Raw genomic sequence first — 20027 nt, 5'->3', positions numbered from 1 at the left:
CGTGTCCACTGCATCAGCAGGTGGACTCTCAACCACTGTGCCACCAGGGAAGCCCTATATTCCTTTTAAATGTCAAGGATTTCAATTACTAAATATAAACAGAGTACTCAAAAAGGCATTGTTAATAATTATTAGTGCACAAAAGGAAAATATTTTTAACTTAAATAGATCCAAACACTGAGAACAGGACCGAGGAAGCCAAATAACACTGTGTGCTCAAGAGTATTTCTTATTCAAGTAAAACATGTTGTTAGTATGGCACATCAAACTATTTATAATCCTCTGTTATTTGTATATTCCAGAACAATAGTGAGACCCTAAACAGAGAACACTTGAAATCATTTGATTAAATCAACATAAAGGAAACTAAATAAACTTTTCTGGTGACAGTAATGACCAATTGCTATGCAACTGATTGTATCATGGTATAATCAATTGGCTTAAGTTCTTCAGACTACTGAAATAAGTAGACCAAAGATTTCATGGTCATATTTCAGTTACTTAGCTGACCATGTAGTAATCTAATTGGTTAGCCTGTAAATTCTATCCAGCTATCATTATAAATATGGAATAGCTTATTAGTATGAGAAAATAGCATTTCCTACTAGATTAATAGAAATGACTGTAAACGATGAGAATAGCATTAGAATTGAATTTAGGCCCTGCCTGAAATATGTCAGAATAATAAAGAGAAGATAGAAAATATTAACCAATTTTTTCAAAGTTTTTATCAGTGGTATTTTACCACTTTTCCTCCTTATTCATGTTGTTTCAGAAGAAATTAATAAAATCCAACTCTTGTTTCATAGTCATGGTGACCTCGAGAGTCTCAGTTTCAATGATATAGAAAGCTTTGGCATTGCTGCATTTCACAGGATGGGGAAGGGTTACCAACAGTTTCCTAAAAAACAAAACAAAATAAAAACTTAGAATCAGTGATATCAAGACAGTGGGAAGCAATATATATCACCACAATGTTAGGAACCAAAAAACTATTTAGTATACTATTTTTTTGGCCTTAAAAATCCAAGCAGTGGTTTTGACCACCCCTCTTTTTTTCTAAATTGACCTCATTTTGCATTATATACACATAGTCTCAGGCTATGTTTATTGGCATAGAAATAGAACCATTGCAACTTTAAGTTGGCTGGATAGATCTATTGCCAGTCATACCTATGTGTAGATGGAATGTGGCTGCCTGATAGAAACCTGAAAATTGGAATTGTTCTAACTAATTCTGCTAACATAACTGAGTCTCTACTACTACTTTAGGTGTAGTTATTGAAACTCAGGCCTGGAATGATTTCAATATCAGATCAATGAAAGTGCTTTTCTCTGCCTGCTTCTGTTCTTTCTACTATACATTGGCAAAAATTTCCTGTGAGAGATTGCTGAGCGTAGTTTGCAGTTTATGGCTCAGTTGCTGGATAACTGTATGCTTTAGATGCATGGTTGGGATGAGACAACCATAATTCTGTCGTAGTGGTATGAATCTGAATTATGCATAGGGTCGGCACATGCTGGTATCTGAAGAAAATTAAATACATGAAACACTTGTTACCTCAGATTCTCAGTAGAGAAGGCTTGAGTATCTCTATAAAAAGTGGACAGAGGGGCTCCCCTGGTGGCGCAGTGGTTGAGAGTCCGCCTGCTTATGCAGGGGACGCGAGTTTGTGACCCGGTCCGGGAGGACCCCACGTGCCGCGGAGCGGCTGGGCCCGTGAGCCGTGGCTGCTGGGCCTGCGCGTCTGGAGCCTGTGCTCCGCAACGGGAGAGGCCACAGCAGTGAGAGGCCTGCTTACCGCAAAAAAAAAAAAAAAAAAAGTGGACAGAAAAGATCCAAATCAGTATAGGAAATGTGGTAATTTTTAGGGGTACTTATTGAATATTTGTACAAAGCACTAGTATTTGAAAACAAAGCCCTTGAAAATCAATTGCTTCTTTGCTCATTTGCAAAGACCTAAGTTCAGGAAACTGGGCTCATTAAAAGTATTTATCACACATCTCTGGAACCTATAGGAGAAATTTTCTGTTACTCTTGTTCCATTCCAGATATTTGGGGTAGGAGAAACAACTCTCTCCACTTGAAGTAATGAAATCACGATGTTTCTTAATATACCCTGTAATATTTAGCATCTCAAAAAAATGGGTGCAAAAACCATTTAGAGTCCTTTTTTTTGGCCATGCTGCACAGCTTGCAGGATCTCAGTTCCCTGACCAGGGATCGAACTTGGGCCCACGGCAGTAAAAGCACCAAGTCCTAACCACTGGACCACCAGGGAATTCCCGAGAGTCCATCTTTTTAAAGTTGTTTACAATATAGGTTGTACTAGAGTTAGATTTGCTTTATCCCTTATTCTACAAATGATAGTATATTCACTTTTAAAAGAAAGCAAAGCTCAGTGGGGGTAGCTTCATTGCACTAAAAGACAACTAAAATCAGATGAAGAAGGAGTTCCAATGATAATGTGCCCTTCTCTATCCAGAGAGAAATAAATTCAAAAGAGAAAGTGGCCATTGGAATGATCCATCTATCCCTGCATTTTTGTCTAGTCCTTAGTAGTACAACTTCCCATACTAAAATTTTGAGTAGAAACTATGCAACTTATTTAGCCTCTTAGAAGAAGGAAAATACTGTGTGATATCTGAAGTGAGAGTTATATTTTAAACAATATAAAATTCTACTAATACTTAATCATATACAATTCATTGAAGAACAGGACTGTATTTTATTTCGGTGTCTCCCCAGTGTCTAGCAGACTTCATGAATGTTTGTTGACTGAATGAATAAATGAATGAAAAGCAAACAGGTCACCACAAAATGATATCTGAATAACTGGTATAAATTAGTACTATAATAAAATATGAGTGAACATTTAAACCCAATCCCTCTGCCTCTACTTTGAAAATATATTTGCCTTTTAAGAAGCTACAGTTTAGTCACTGATCAAATGTTTATCCAGCATTAATTTTTATTAGAAATTATTTAAATGCAAACAATAATATATGAAAGTAAAACCCCAAAATTATCTGTACAGTGAACTCTATAGACTCACATGTTTACATTTATATTAGAGAATTCAAGTTGATGTGTTTTTTTTTTGCGGTACGCGGGCCTTTCACTGTTGTGGCTTCTCCCGTTGCGGAGCACAGGCTCCGGACGCGCAGGCTCAGCGGCCATGGCTCACGGGCCCAGCCGCTCCGCGGCATGTGGGATCTTCCCGGACCGGGGCACGAACCCGTGTCCCCTGCATCGGCAGGCGGACTCTCAACCACTGCGCCACCAGGGAAGCCCCAAGTTGATGTTTCTTGCAAGAGATTTAAATAAAGGACAACCTTGTTCTGTGCATATTCACATAATGCACTTTTTATTTTAGGTAGTTAATAAATTATTTGATTCACATATCTGGGATAAAAAAGGACATGGCCTTTTTAAGGTTTCCTATTGGAGACATGACTATTTTCAAAGAAAGTGCAGAAATAGCTACTGAGCTGCAATTCACTATTCCATTCAGAAAACATTTTTTTTTTAGGTGTTTACGTCTTTGAATATCAGTCAACTGTCAATCTATTGGGTTGGCCAAAAAGTTCGTTCGAGTTTTCTCATAAGATGTTATGAAAACCCGAAAAAACTTTTTGGCCAATGCAATAAATCAAAGGACTACAGCAAAGGTGAGATAATCTAAAGCAACACACAACCAAAAATTAATTCATATTTGTCTTCAGAGTGTGTTTTTATTATCACATTCAAGGAATTCATTTATGATATTCTTAGAATTCATCTTAAAAACTAATGAAACCCCATATGAAGATAAAGTCAGGAGATTCTGAGACATTATACAATTTCCCCTATCTTTCTTCCTTTCTATCTACTCCATGTTGGGAATCTATATACCAAAACAACGTTGTAAAAAATGAAGAATTCAACAAACTGTTTTATTTCTTTTCCATCTACAATGCTAAAATTGAGTTTTATTTATAATTTTAATTCAATTGACTATCAATAGACTGATATTACTAGTCAATTCAGTTAAAATAAATTCACTTGTTTTGCCTTATAGATACATTAGCAGAATGTCCGCTCTTATCTTTCAAGGAGCCAGTAAGCATAGTGTTACATGTGTCAAAGTTAGAAACTAAAGAAAGTAGATGTGAATATCAATAAACTAAAAAACAAGACACATTTCCAATAATACAATTTCAGGTAATAGCATGGCTCCAAAGCATGTTCAAGTGTTTAGGAAAAGTGATAAAAACTTTAATTCTATCTTCTGTCTTCTATCTTAATTAATGAATCTTTTTCTTAAGAGACAGGACCTTCACACACTGAGCATTTAATGTATAAGTACTGTAAGATCCAAATGACCTAGTGCAGCCTACATTCTATGTGGAAAAATATCTCTGTGTGAGTCTTTCATTTAGTGGGCTCTGATAAATATCTGGAATGATAGCATAGCCAGAGCAGCTGCCTAAAGATGGATGGAGACAGTGAGAACTGCTAGGGGAACGGAAATTAACTCCATAGTGTGTAGATATGTGTGTGCTTTTAACAAGTGCACAAATATCATGAAAAATTTGACTGTTCATTTAACCAACTTTCCTTGCAAAGGTTGTGTGGAAGAGTAAATGCATGTGTAACATGTAATGGAAAAAAATTACAATACTCCTTGAAGTGGATGGTAGGAATAAGGAATGTAATTTTTATAACATGAGACATTTTTTTGAGTGAATACATTTTTGAAATTATATTAAATAATGAGAAAATATTTGATATGTATTCATCTGTAGATCATTTGGGGTTAAATGCATCTACTCTAGAAATCAAGGTTAAGCTATGCATGTTATGTTGGGTTGTTTACACACAGAAGTCTTTTGTACCAGAGATATAATTTTGTTATTTTCTTGAAGCCCTACAATCAAAAAAGGACAATTATAGGTACTGATAATGGAAGGAAGAGAATGTACTAGGAGCTGACTGCTCCCCGCACCCAGTTTGAAATGTCTATGAGTTACAAAGAACCACTGCACTCAACCCAAGTGTGCTCACTGCTATACATCCAGATGAAAAGTGAACAAAGCAGTGAGATATTTAGACATTTTATCTAGCACTTGCCAGGTTCTATAGATTCCCTCCTTATAGAGTTAGTTTTGAGAGACAGGGCTGATTTATCCAGGTTTCAAGATAAACATTTTTATCAGAATTTTACCGTATACATTGTGTTTGGCAACATGATTTGAACTTGTATAATAACAAGACTATTTTGAAAATATCAAATGTTTAATTGAATTATTCCATTATCATCTGCATTATTTTTAAATGTATTCATGCAACTTGAGGATCTAGTGATAAATTAGCTGTTAGAATTTTTGTTTTAAGCAATTGATAAGACTTTTTGTTGATTTTTAGATGCATATAATCAAATTTAACCTTAGAGCCCCACAGTATCCAATACGCTTAAAGATAGCTTCTTTCATGTCATCACTGTACCAGAAAGCCACATGCAAGACTTACAACTTAAGAGATTTTCACCTCTAGCTATTTTTCCTGACAGATAAGCAAACTGTATCTGAATGTCAAGGACTATGTCTTGGTGGTATCAACCTACTCCAAATGTATGCATGTAAAGTAGGAAAAAATCTAGGTATTTACAAATATATGTTTATATTACCTAGATCAAACATCTGAATGATTGACTTTTTCACTTTTCTTCAGACTTTAGGAGTGATACAAAATAATTACGTACACTTTTATAAAGGATATTGACTAAAGATTCATTAATATTATAATATTCATCATTCTAGTTCTAAGTTTTACTCACTTATTAGGAGTACGGAGGTCAAAGGTCATTTCCTGAATGTTGATTTCAATTTCAGAAAGGTTCGTATTTGGCAGTTTAATTTTAATCTGAAGGAGAAAATGAAAAATACTGTTGTCTTGAGGAACAGTTAATTTGAAGAGTGAAGTAAAATATAGGGGAATGAGAAGTAATATTTATTTAATGTCGACTATGTGCCAGACTATGCTCTTTCCTCATAACAATCTTGAGAAGCAGTGATTATTACCCCCATTTTACAGATGGAGAAACCAAGATACAGAAAAGTTTAGTGAGTGATCCAAGGCAACTGTCTGTAATTTGACTAAGATCTATCTGCCTCCAAAGCTATTATAGAAACACTTTGGTTACATGCCTGTATATTAATTGCTTGAAGGTGCATACTAGTGCACCTGCTGGAGTTGGGGACCTTCAACTACTTTTTTTTAAAAAATTTTATTTATTTATTTATTTATGGCTGTGTTGGGTCTTTGTTTCTGTGCGAGGGCTTTCTCCAGTTGCGGAGGGCGGGGGCCACTCTTCATCGCGGTGCGCGGGCCTCTCACTGTCGCGGCCTCTCCCGTTGCGGAGCACAGGCTCCAGACGCGCAGGCTCAGTAGTTGTGGCTCACGGGCTTAGTTGCTCCGTGGCATGTGGGATCTTCCCGGACAGGGTCACGAACCCGTGTCCCCTGCATCGGCAGGCAGATTCTTAACCACTGCACCACCAGGGAAGCCCCCAACTACTTTTATATAACTGAGTACTTTGTATAAAAAGTGGTTAGTTCTCATGTTGGGTGTGGGTTGGTGATGCCATGTTGTAGTCTCCTGGTATAAACTCCCATACACATTTCCTGGAGAAATGTAGGGGTCCAGAAAAGTTGTTAACAGAACAAAAGAGAAATAACAATATGACCTGTACACAAAAATGGGACTATTTATTGATTTAGTAAGATTTCACTTAAAACTGTCTCTTCTCAATTATGAGCTAGAAGACTTGAAATATTGGATATCTGGTGAGTTCAGAGCTGTAATAGCAAGCATAAAAGCAACAGGTTATAAAGGAAATACATATCAAATAAGTAGTGGGAAAAATTGGAATTCCTTATAAGAAGCTTAAAATAGGCAATAGTGTTTTTGTGATATAAAGTATGTGAATAAATACATGTCTGTGAGTTATATTTTACTTTATTAACTCTGTATATAAACAAACATTTGTAAATAGAGTTCTACAGGCAGGTCCTACTATCTAAATATATCTTTTAGTTAATATTTTCATTAAACAAAGAATTACCTCCTAATTTATATTTTGAAAATTCAAATCTTCTTAATTAGAGATGTTTTTAATGAGAAAAATACAACATTTCTCAAAGAGGTAGTTATAGGGGCTCTACCTCAAATTAAATGAGCAGTCTACTGGACAAGAAAGACCTATTCTTACTTCAATAACATTCAGATCTGATAGTCAGGTTGAGATGTTCTTTAGTTGCAGGATGACTCATTTCACCTGGACTAAGAAGTAAAAATATTTGTTTATTTAGTTTGCAATGTTTATCTCTTTCAAGGTAAAAAATTATTTCCCCAGGGTTGAAATGACATTTGAGTAAGGAAAAAAAATTATGACAAGTGAAATTTAGATACAACTTTTGGGTAGAACTTCAAAGTGGTTCTTAAAATTGTTTGCAACTCTAGTTAAGGGTAATTCAGAAACAACTCATTAATTTTTCCTCTTGAGGAAATTAAAATTGTGTACTAAAATGGTTTCAGAGGAGGGACAGGAGAAGGAACAAATTAAGTTCCTTAATGATACACATTAATATCTCATAAAGTAGAAGATTCAATGAAGAGTCAACAGAAAAACTCCTGAAACATGAATCAGACTTCTTCAGAAATACTTTTATTGAATACCTGGAAAATAGACATTGTTATTATTGACTTCGAACTGACTGTACCCAAGACCTAACTTGTCCAGTATTAGTAAATACAGTATGTCACTGACCAAAGAAAGGGATTGATGTTCGTCCCTTTACATAGGAGGCAAACTGAATTCATTTCCAAGAAAAATTATTTTAATAGGTAAACTAATGAAAATTGCTAAAAATGTCATTGGGAAACTTTCAACCATTTGGGAGCTCAACCTTTGGAGTCAAACTTGGGCTTGAATTCTGGTTCTGTCTTCAGCTGCAGACATCTGAAGGCTTTACTGGAGCTAGAGAATCTGCATCCAAGGTGGCTCACTCACATGACTGTTGGCAAGACGGCTCAGTATTAGGGGAACCACTGACCAAAACACCCTCCCTGGCCAGGCCTGACAGTAACCACTTGCATGAGTTATCTTACAACAGGAGGTCCTGGTAAGGAATGCGGAACTAACAAGCTACTACTAACCGAAGAATTCGGGAAAGGTTAAAAGGAGACGTCAGTCCATATGTCCTACCAACCTCCCAGAATCCTCCTTGCTGGAATCCATCTTGGCTGAGCCATGCTCACACCAGCAAGAAGGACCCTGAGTCAGAGTGACTGGCCAGAGACAACCAGGAAACTAACCCCATTACCATAAAACCTGAAGCTGAGAGCCATGTGGCAGAGCAGTTCTCCTGGGTTCCCTTACCCTGCTACTCTCCACCCAGGTGCCCCTCCACAATAAAGTCTCTTGCTTTGTCAGCACGTGTGTATCCTTGGACAATTCATTTCTGAGTGTTAGACAAGAGCCCACTCTCGGGCCCTGGAAGGGGTCCCCCTTCCTACAACATCTGTTCTTCACCACATGGACTTCTCCATAGGACTTAGGGCCCTGAGTGTCCTTACGACACAACAGCTGTCTTCTCCCCAGAGTGAATGAACCAAAAGTGTGAGACAGAAACCATGCCTTTTTAAAAACTGTAGCCTCAGAAATTATACACTTTCATTTCTGTAATATCCTATTGGTTATACAGGCCAGCCCCATTCGATGTGAGAGGGGACTACACAAAGGGATGAATATCAGGAGGTGAGAATCATTGTGGGATATCTCAAAGCCTGGCTACCACCATACCCAACACTAACTTCAATTTACACTTCTGCCTTCCGGCCTTATGAATAAAAAGTAACAGGAAAAGAATCCACTAATTTAAAGTTTGTGAGATCCCTTTTTCCCACGTTCAGCCTGTCTTCGGGCAAGTAGTTGAAACTACTCCTTTAGTCTCTCTAGGAATTCACTTTGGGGCTTTCCTGGAAATGGGTAAATGTAGGTCAAATTACTTACAGATTGTTTTTCATTGTCATTCATTTATTCTCCTCTATGTGTTGTAACAGAGCTGGCTTAACATGCCAAAACCTTTGGGGTGGGGTCCTTAATGTGAGATTGTCATTCTGAGTTTTAAATTTCCTCTTTATTGTCTTGTTCTTATGCTAAACTTATATGACAAGGTGGTTCTTAAAGACATTATATTCCTATAATCTATAAGTGATTAATACAGGCTCCCCAGGTCCTCTGATGAGTGTCTTTGATCATATTTTAAGTTGTTTGAAAATTGAAATGAGAAGGCCAAACAGCAAGTGTTCGTTGGAGATCAACCATTTTAGGCTTCCTCCTGAACTGTCACTTCCTGAATGCCAGAACAAAAGAATAAGTGGTACATACCTTATATATATAACTTGACCAGTCTATGCTACCTACTGAAATTTTAGTGAAGCTTAAGATATACAGAAAAATTTGGCCTGTCACTTTGGAAGATAGTCTTACTTTACAGGTTCTAGATATTGTAAAAATATTTTCATTTGACAGAAATACAGCAACTACCTCCAATATACTTGATTTTTAGCAAAGAAATTAAGACTATATGAGTTTCCATTTGAAACATAACAACATTAGGAAACAGAAAAAGTTTGGGTAGGACCCATTCTGAATTGCTTCAGTGATTTAATTTCCCATTGTTTTACTATGGAAACGCATGTGAGATATTTTTTCCATTGCAGCCATAATAAATATTTTATAAAAACTCTCAGGAACAATGATAATCTATAGGAAAGTGAAAAAATTTAAAGGTGATGGATCCCCCTACTTTGAAATTGTATAAGTATTTACCTCTGGAGAATAAAAATATAGAGGTATGTGTTCTCCAAAACTAGGACACAAAACCAACAGATATCTTTTAATATTAATGGATACATTTTCTATAAAGTTACCATGGTGAAACATTCCAGTACTATATGGCCATGTCTGTTTCATAAGATCATGGAGCATGACTCCTCTCCTCTCACAGGGGTCAAGAGTAAGCTCAGCTCATTCTGGAGTAAGAACACTCATCTACAGGACCTTCATACTTCTATTGTTACCCACACTCATCCCCAAAAACAGCCTCACCACCGTTATCTGTCTTGAGACTACAAGAACTAAACTCATTATACTTTTATCTCTATGTGTCAAAATACAGGAGCCTCAGATTTCCAAGTCCTTCCTTATCACCTAATAATTACCATCTGGTCTTCTATTTTGTTTCCATTTCCTACCCCTTACCAACTCATGTAACCCTCCCATTGGGTCTTCTGGAACACATAGTACAACATCCCTTATTTCATAAACCTCTTTTAATATTATCCGCAATTTTTCTTAGTTTAACTGAAATCTGGATCTCCCTTGAGGACAGATTCCCTTATAGTCTTCTCAATTTGTGCCTATTTTTTCCCTCTCAATCCCCTTATATCACCAGGTCTGCCCCCTTCCTTCCAGCTTTTTAAAATAAATCTCATGTCTTTCACACTATACCACCAATTACCCTCCTTGTTGCAACCATCTACCACTTCCTGGGTCAGACATCCCACCCCAATTTCTCTAAGAACAGTTCTTTGTTCTCTACTGATATTTCTACCATTAACTGCTATCTTAAATATTGGTGACTTAAATATCCACTTACATAACATTTCCACCATCCTAGCCTCACTTCCTGATGAGGTGAGATGCCTTCAGGTCTTTGAACAAATATTGCCTTCTCAGTGAGGTCTTCCCTGACCACGCTATTTAAAGTTGCAGCCACTACCTACACTAGTATTCCATATCACTGCCCCTTGCTCTTTTCCCCTTCACAGCATTAATCACCTTCCAATGTACAATAAAATTTATGCATTTATTTTGTTCATTTCTCTCTCCCACTAGAAAGTATGGTCTGTGAGTACAGTGATATTAGAACAGTACCTGGCACATCATAGGTACTCAATAAATATTTGTTGAGTAAATGAATAAGTGAATTTATGCAAAGATGTTTCAATATTAAGAAATTGAATTTACCAATAGATCAAAAGTAAAAATATCATATGATTTCCACAAATCTTAAAAAGACATTTAATCAAATTCATCATCCATTCCTGCTCAGAACTCTTAATAAAATCAGAATAGATGAATAGTTCCTTAACACACAAGCCAAAATTCAATATCGGGCTGGATGAGGAAACATTAGAAACATTCTAACTGAAGGAAGAAATAAGAAATAATACCATTATTTACCACCATTATTTAATGTAGCTCTGGATGCACTAACTCATGCAATTAAACAGGAAAGAGGCCTTCCCTGTTGGTGCAGTGGTTGAGAATCTGCCTGCTAATGCAGGGGACATGGGTTCGAGCCCTGGTCCGGGAAGGTCCCACATGCCGTGGAGCAACTAAGCCCGTGCACCAGAACTACTGAGCCTGCGTGCCACAACTACTGAAGCCCACACGCCTAGAGCCCGTGCTCCACAACAGAAGCCACCGCAATGAGAAGCCCACGCACTGCAACAAAGAGTAGCCCCCACTCGCTGCAACTAGAGAAAGCCCATGTGCAGCAACGAAGACCCAACGCAGCCAAAAATAAATTAATTTAAAAAAAAACAGGCAAGAAATAGGAGGTAAAATTATCATTATCTGAGGGAAGAGCATTCCAACTGGAATGAACAGCAAGAATCAGGAAATAACTTGACATACTGAAGGAACAGAATGAAGGCCAGGGTGGGTAGAACATAATGAAAAAGGAAGAAAATGTGGTATTAGATGAAACTGAAAAAGTAGGTAGAGGTCAGATCACATAGAGCCTCATAGATTAAGATAAAGATTTTGGATTTTGTTCTAAGGACAATAGGAAGCCCTTGGGGGTTCTGGGCAAAGAAGTGATGTGACCTGATATATCACTTTTTAAAAAGGATTTCTCTGGACACTGTGTAAAGTTTTCAAGGAAGCAAGAGTGGAAAGAGGGAGATGAATCAAGAGAGAATCATAATGGTCCAGGTGAGAGATGATGGTGGTTTGAAAGATGATGGTAGTCGTGGTGATAATGACAATTAGGTGGATTTAGAATATATTTTAAAAGTAGAGCCAATAAGACTTGCTGTTGAATTGCATATGAGGTATAAAGGAAAGAGAAATAAGGAATGATTTAAGTTTTTAGCTTGTGCAATTGGGTGAATGTTGTTGCCATCTCCTGAGATGAGGAAGATCAGTAAGAAAGAGATTTGGGGAAGACAAGAGTTCTATTTTGGACATGTTAGGCTTGAGTTGCCTATTAAACAAGTGGGCAATGTCAAGTAAGTGGTGGGTTATATAAATCTGAAGCTCACGGGAGAGGTCAAGACTAGAGAGATAAATAGTATTTAAAGCCATGGGACTAGATGGAAAGAGAATAGAGAAAAAAAAAGACAGGTATTTTTCTCAGACCTAGAGAACTTCAGGCAGGAGAAGAAGAGCCAGTGATCTGGGACCAAAGAAGATGAGGAATGTCCAGTGATTTGGGAGGAAAACCAGGAGAGAGGGGGGTCATTAAAGAGAAAAAAGTGTTTCAAGAAGGAAGGAGTAATCAACAGGGTGGAATACTGCTGAGTGGTCACTCTCATGTCTTCAATCTCTCTTTTTCTAATTTTGTCCAGGACAACTCTTCATTTTTCAGGACTGTCCCTCTTATTGCAGTATTTAGAGCATCCCTGGCCCCTGAGTACTAAATGTCAATAACACCCTGTAGCCAAAAATGCCTCCACCCATTTCTGTAAGTCCCCTAAGGGCCCATACCATGACTACTTCTTTACAGTTTGTTCATTAAGTCTAGTGACATGTAGTAGGCAGTCAATAAATATTACATGAGTAAATGAATGCATTCTTGTTATCAACTGAAAAGCATTCTTAAGTCTCTCCTATCCTAAAAAAAAAAAAATCCCTAAACCAGGCCTCGTCTTCAACAAACCATCTCCTCTCTCTCCTCCCTTTCACTGCTAAATTTTCTCAAAGAACAATATATATATTTGCTGCCTTCTCTTCCTCAATTCCTATCCACTTCTCAGCTTTCTGCAACCCAGTGTTGGCCCCTACCATGCCTCCGAAGCTGCTCTCTTCCAAAAATCACCAAAGTCTTCTTAACTGATGAATCTAAAAATTTCTTCTGCATCCTAATCCTGCATTACTTTTCTACAGCGGGAGATACTATTATAGCTTTCCCCATCTCTGCATATCCTTCTGAGTTCCTCTTCCTTTATCCATCCCTCAAATATTTGTGTTTTCTATGGTCAACCTGTGAATCTGCTTGCATAGATTCAGAAGTTTCTGCCAGTTCTGGTTCAAGGATTCTGGACCATGTAATTAAAATATTTGATGAAACCTCCTCAAAATGACATAATCAGAATGTAAAATTACTGATTTTGTTACCAAGTAATATGTATAAGATATCTTTCACCCTTATTTAATACCTGACCTTAAGCCCATCTCAAACTCCCTCTCCCTCTCTCTTACCTCTCTGTCTTTCTCAATCTTTATCTGTGCATCTATCTATCTCTATCTCTCTCATTTTTGGGGACTTTTATTTTCAACTCTACTAACTTTGGTATTATTTAAAATTTTAAATATATATAAATTCCATCATCAGAAATATATTAAGTCTATACAATTAGATTAGCTTTTAAGGGAGGTATTCATCCCCCTACCATAGTTATGGAAAAATATTATGATATTAACTATAAATGTATCTATATTACTGAAAGAACTATAAGAAATTTAATTGAAACTTTACTGTGCTGCCTGGAGCTGATAATAAGGAATTGTATTACAGCTGAAAGATCCTTCTCCCTGACACACAGTCTGATAAATAACCAGTCAGGTAAGGTTAACATAATCAGAAAGCTTACCATAAAAATGTGTCCATCCTCCAGAATTTTAAATGGGAAAGAGAATCCACTCCTTTATCAAGCAGCCAAATCTATTTATTCATAAGAAGTAAATGAAAATGACTGTTTTAACCTTAAGTGAGAAATCGGGATTTGAGAAGCATGCCATTAAAGAAAGAAGTGAATTCTCAGAGGACATGCAGACACTTTGCTCAGAATGGTTGATAGCTCTTTCTGAGATGAATATGTGTGATAAAACATGTGACTCTTGGTTGTGTCTGCCAGATGGTGACTGACTCCTATGCCATCCTTGACTCTCACCCCATTCCCAGTGAGGTTTAAAGATGGAGTAAGGCTCATATCCCAGTGAGGAGGTGACAATAAAAAATAAAAAGAGGCTTAATGGCTTGTTTTTAGTCACATTAACATGTCCCCTTATCAATATAGATCCATTATAGTAGGAGCACCAAAATATTATGTATCCATGGCAGCTCAAAAAGAGTATCAAGCCATCTGCAGGTTTGTCCCCGCTCCTACAACAAATGATGGGCCATTTGGCAGAATATCAACAAACCTAGCCCCATTCATTTTTGGATTTTAGAGATAGTGTGCTGTTAAACACCCATGGGTGAAAATGGAAATCCACTGACCTACTTCCCCACTGCACCCATCCCCATTTCTGCCACAAATAGTCCTATGGGGAAGCCAGGCTATCTCCTTACATATCTTTGATACCTAAAATTCCTTTTCCACTCTCCCCAACTGGCACCCAAGAGGTCAGGTACCTCAGTAATCCCTGTTTCTCAGGGGTAGGCAGGTTCCCATTCTTCCCACCTTGTTTCTAGGACAGCTTTTTGGCTTCTCCATCATCATTGTTTGCATTTCTAAAGCCATGTCACAATTCCAACCTCATTTCATTGAGCCGATGTCTCTTAGTTTTCAATACTTAGCCTGGAACTTGAGTAAGAATTTACGATGTCTCTGTTAGAATTTTGTCTCTGATTGTTGAGCCCGTCCCAAGGGCCATTTATTCTGTCCCTGGTTAGTCCCATTTCTGCAAGTTTCCTAGTATCCCCCTCAACTCCTCCCCCTCTCCAAACATACACATGTTACTTAAAAACAGTTCTACTTCATTCCAAGCCTGATGAAAGCCAGCACTCTGTGGTATTATATTCTAACCCCTGCAGAGAGCAAACACCAACTCTGAAAATCAACATCTCTAGTCTCTGTCTTTGAATTCCATAGAGACTTGTATTTCTAAGAGCCTGCTGGACACATCCAACAAGATTTTCTACAGGCACTTCAAACTCAATATTACCTGAACTTAATATTTTTCTTATAGAACTTTGTCTTCTTTCTCTTTTGCATTCCATGCCTGATCCCTACAACACAAACAAAACCACCTTTGTTTACTCTCATTCCAAAAGTAATAGATAGTAGTTGTAAAAAATATAGAAAATTAAGATGAGCAAATATGAATAAAAAACATCTCTAACACTACCATCCAGATATAAACCACTTTACCTCCCCATATCTCGATTAATGCCATCACCATTCACCTAGTCACTCAAGCTAGAAATCTGACTCCTGTTTCTCCCTTACATATCACATTCAACCACTTTCTAAATCCTGTCGATACTACAGTGGATCCTTGAACAACACTGGGTTTGAACTGTGTGGGTCCACTTATATGTGTTTTTTTTCAATAAATACATACTACACATCTACAGTTGGTTGAATCCATGGATGCAGAACCACAGATGTGGAGGGCCAACTGTAAAGTTAGAAGCAAATTTCTGACTGTGTGGAGGGTAGGCGCCCCTAACCCCTGCATTGTTCAAGGGTCAACTGTACCTCCAAAATGTTTACTGAAACCATTCTTTCCTCTCTATCTCCACTGCCATAGTCCAGGCTCTTACTTCTCTTACCTGAATTAGTGCAATTGTCTATCAACTGGTTTTCTTATCACCAGTCTCCCAAACTCATACTCATCTCTTACCATAATCTCCACCAACAACTAGAGTTTTTCTGAAATACACATCTACTTGTTTAACTCACTTACTTTAAAACGTCTAGGAACTCTAATGCCCACAAAATAAGTCCAAATTTCATGGTATCTTAGTCAGCTTGGGCTGCCATAACAAAATAGTCTGCTTGGGCTGCCATAACAAAATACTATAGACTGGAAGTCTGAGAATACCAGACATGCCAGCATGGTTGGCTTCTGGAGAGAGCTCTTTTTCTGGCTTGTAGATGGCTGCCTTTTCACCGTGCTCACATGGCAGGGATAGAAAGCAAGCAGGGCAAGTGCTCTGGTATCTATTTGTATAAGGGCAGTAATATCATCATGAGGGCCCCACACATGTGACCTCATCTAAACCTAATTACCTCCCCAAGGCTCCATCTCTGAATACCATCACACTGGGAGTTAGGGCTTCAACATATGAATTGAGGGGGGGACACAATTCAGTCCACAGCATATGGTACGATATTCAAAGACTTTTACAACTACCTCTAAGCTGGGTATTCTGTTTTATCTTTTATTACTCCACACCAGTGCATTCTGGGGCTCCAAGAACATCACATATAGTTCTCAAAACACATCATATACTTTCACAGCACTATGCCTTTGCTCATTCTGTTTACTCTGCTTAGACAGCTGTTCCACCCTGGCAAACTATTATGTTCTTCAAGTGTCATCAGATCCCACCTGTTTTGTGAAGTCTGCTTGGATTTCCTCTTTTCTGTACCCATATCACTTCTATCAAATTCAAACTGCCTGGATTCAAATCGTAGTTCTGCCAGAGTTTAAATATGCGACCTTAAGCAAGTTATTTAACTTCCTTGTGCTTCAGTAACCTCATTTGTAAAATGGGGATAACAGCACTTATTTCATAGAGTTTTGGCATGGGGATTAATGAGTTACTATGTGCAAAGTTCTTAGAGAAATGCCTGGCACATAGTAAGCATTATATAAATTGTTTGCTGTTACTATATCATGTTAAGTGAAGACAATCAGGATAGAAACTTTTATTTATGGACTGTAAATGTAGGGAAATGGCTCCACTATGGCATTCTGGCAACTGTGCACTATTCACATAGGCCACGTAGGCAAGGCTCAACTTCAGTCTGCCCTAGGTCTTGGCAGAACATCCTGTGATTCTCTTAGAGCATGAGAAGATAGGCAGTCTTGTGAGGAGCTGCCTCAAGGCCGTTTCTTATCTGTCTTTCTGCCTTGTGGGAGGCTCCCTATCTTGCAGGAGGATGCCATGAGGTTCCAATAAGGCATAGGATTTTCCACCTCCCTTCCCCTGGGTATACAGGCAGGCTGTAAAACAGCTTAGCTGCAGTCTAGAGTTGGCTCTTCAGCAAGAGTGCCTCACTACTCATGTCACCTGTCATCTGGCTCCTGTAGTTCAATGTTGTCCTGTGGGGCAAAGGGACATGGGGAGCTGATACCATGCTGATCTTGCTTATGCCATCTGTGTAAGTAATAAACTATATCCTTTTGGACTTGTTTCCTTATCGGATGGATCTATGAAAATATGTGCTGCTGCTTATGGACTATTTGACCTCTTAACAGTAAGCACCTGGAGAGAAGGAGAACCTTATATCTATTATGTTCAACACTGTATGTCAAGTGTCTGGCCTGTAGTAAATGCTCAATAAGTATTTGTTGAATTTTAAAAATTACAGAAAACAATGATAAATATGTATTCAAGGATATGTATCAAATCCATTATAGTAGAAGTCTTGTGGGGAGGGATGGAGAGTATAGAAGATAAAAGAGAAAATATAATTTAAGATAAAATAAAATAAAATAAGACAGAGGCATTCTACTCATGAAGTTTAAGGAAAAACATATGCATGTCACCTAGGAGGAAACGCCCTCTAGACTCTCTTATATCAGTGTAAGAGACATTGTAAGCATGACCTTATTTTCCCAACTGTAATATAAGGAAGAAAGTCTAAATCAACACTTTCAAACTGTGTTCCAAAGAGCCTCAGTTTTTCTCCTAGGAGCTGTCTCATAGATGATAGTACCCTTTTAACCAAGGCAGTAGTACGTGTTTTATATGTTAGGCTTTCTCACAGAATTTTGTTTGAAGAAAAGAGTTGGCAGCTAAAAACAAAACAGAACAAACCTGCAAACTACTGGCCTAGTTCTAGCTCTAAAATTAACGTACAGCATGATGACAATAGTTAATAATACGGTATTGAATATTGGGAAATTGCTAAGGGTAGATTTCAGGTGCTATCACCACACACCCCCCCACACACAAATGGTATGTGAGGAGATGATATGTTAATCAGCTTGACTGTAGTAATCATTTCACTATGTATATGTATATCAAATCAACATAGTATACACTTTAAATATATACAGTTTTTATTTAGAAAATAAAATGCCCAAATATAGATTAAGGCACGGGAAGCTTGGTAACTACAAACTCAAGAGTAGAGCAGCAGGCATAATTTGGATAATGGAACTCTCTGGGTTGGGGTTAGAAGGAAAAGATGGAAGGTTTGCTGAAGACATACATATTCTTAACTCAGAATTTTGTTTAGGATCAACACTTTGATTTAGGACTCCTAACTCTTGCTTTCTTATTTGGAGTCTGGGGAGGGTAAAGGAAAGGTGGTTCTTGTAAATTTTTAAACCCCAAATCAGTCCTTGTATTTAAACAGATTGTTTGTGTGCCTATTACCTTCCTCAGCTTAAGCAGAGGGCTTCTTCTTAAAGTCTCTGGGTCAGATTGTTACATAACGACCAGTTCCAGGACCCAAATAACATATTTAGCCAATTCTAAGGTGTTATTTTCCTCATATTTTTATGTTTCCGTTATTGGGATGAATCACACAATCAATGTGTATATTTAATGGGGTAGTATACCTATTTTTCCTATGTTACTAAACAAATGGCACATCTACAATTTGATGATGTCTTAGAGTTGAAAAAATGCCATATTATTAACAGGAATAATAAGCTTAAAAATTGTGCAAGAAATACCTGAGATGAGGGCATCAACCTCTGCAGTCAGAGTCTTCCCAGCAGGGTTAAGCAATGACAGTGGATGTCATCATTAATATGCCTATAGGATAAAATTCAAGCTGCAAATCTGTTTTTTTTTTCTTTCTTGAGAGACAGCTTACCAGTACACCACTGTCCACAATTATTCTTTACTCTTGTTACACTCAATGCTTACCCAAATGGGTCATGCTATTTCATGCCTGAATACCTTTCCATGTGCTCTTACTTCTGTTTGGAATGCTCTTCTTGGAATGCTGTCCACTGGAGAAATCCTATCCACCTGGTGTTGATCCCTTTCTGCCCTTTCTGCTTCATGTCACCACGTACCTGGTATATGCCTCTAAGTATGTACTTGCCATAGTGAACTGCAATGACTTTTTAGGTGTCCATCTCATTACCTGTAAATTCCTTGAGGGTAATTGACTGTTTCTTATTTGTCTTTGTATCCCTAGTACTTAGGATAGTGCCTGGTATGTAGTAGTATTTTTTTTTTCCGATACGCGGGCCTCTCACTGTTGTGGCCTCTGCCATTGTGGAGCACAGGGTCCAGACGTGCAGGCCCAGTGGCCATGGCTCACGGGCCCAGATGCTCCGCGGCATGTGGGATCCTCCCAGACCGGGGCATGAACCCGCATCCCCTGCATCGGCAGGCGGACTCTCAACCACTGCGCCACCAGGGAAGCCCTGCAGTAGTATTTAAAGATTGAATGTATGAAGAAAAAGAAAGAGAAAAAGAATGTTATACATGTGGTGAAGTGCCATAGCACCAACAAATGTTTCATCTGTTTCTGGCATTCAAAGGTGTCCATGTCTTATCCAAACCTTCTGAACTCCTGGCAAACTTAAAATTGTCAACACTGAATTTAATTGTTAATAATAAAATGGGTTCATTTATGTTAGTTTAGTCTCCCCAGTCAATTATAAGCTCATTAGAGGGAGGAATCAAGTCTTTTTTTGTACATACGTGTCGAGTTTTAGATAAATTGTGTACTCCTACTCTGAGATGTGATTTAGTTTCCAAGATTCTTCATTCAGCATACCTTTATTATTAATGCTGGGAGCAAGCTGCATGAGGGAAATGGAAAG

The 20027-nt window shown here is 37.9% G+C and overlaps 1 protein-coding gene across 1 annotated transcript in view; it reads right to left on the bottom strand.

Annotated features, from left to right (window-relative positions):
• Window positions 1–771: 771 nt before the first annotated feature.
• Window positions 772–20027, bottom strand: part of DNAAF6 (dynein axonemal assembly factor 6) — a gene marked incomplete at both ends in the record, with an annotated part of 50321 nt that continues 31065 nt past the window's right edge. The window contains 2 exons of the mRNA XM_079728093.1: window positions 772–901; window positions 5820–5905. Of these exons, the coding sequence (XP_079584219.1) occupies window positions 772–901; window positions 5820–5905 (216 nt within the window). The remainder of the gene's footprint in view (window positions 902–5819; window positions 5906–20027) is intronic.

This window comes from Hyperoodon ampullatus, assembly GCF_949752795.1.
Source record: "Hyperoodon ampullatus genome assembly, chromosome: X".
NCBI lineage: Eukaryota > Metazoa > Chordata > Mammalia > Artiodactyla > Ziphiidae > Hyperoodon > Hyperoodon ampullatus.
This window is presented reverse-complemented; position numbering and strand designations above follow the sequence as displayed.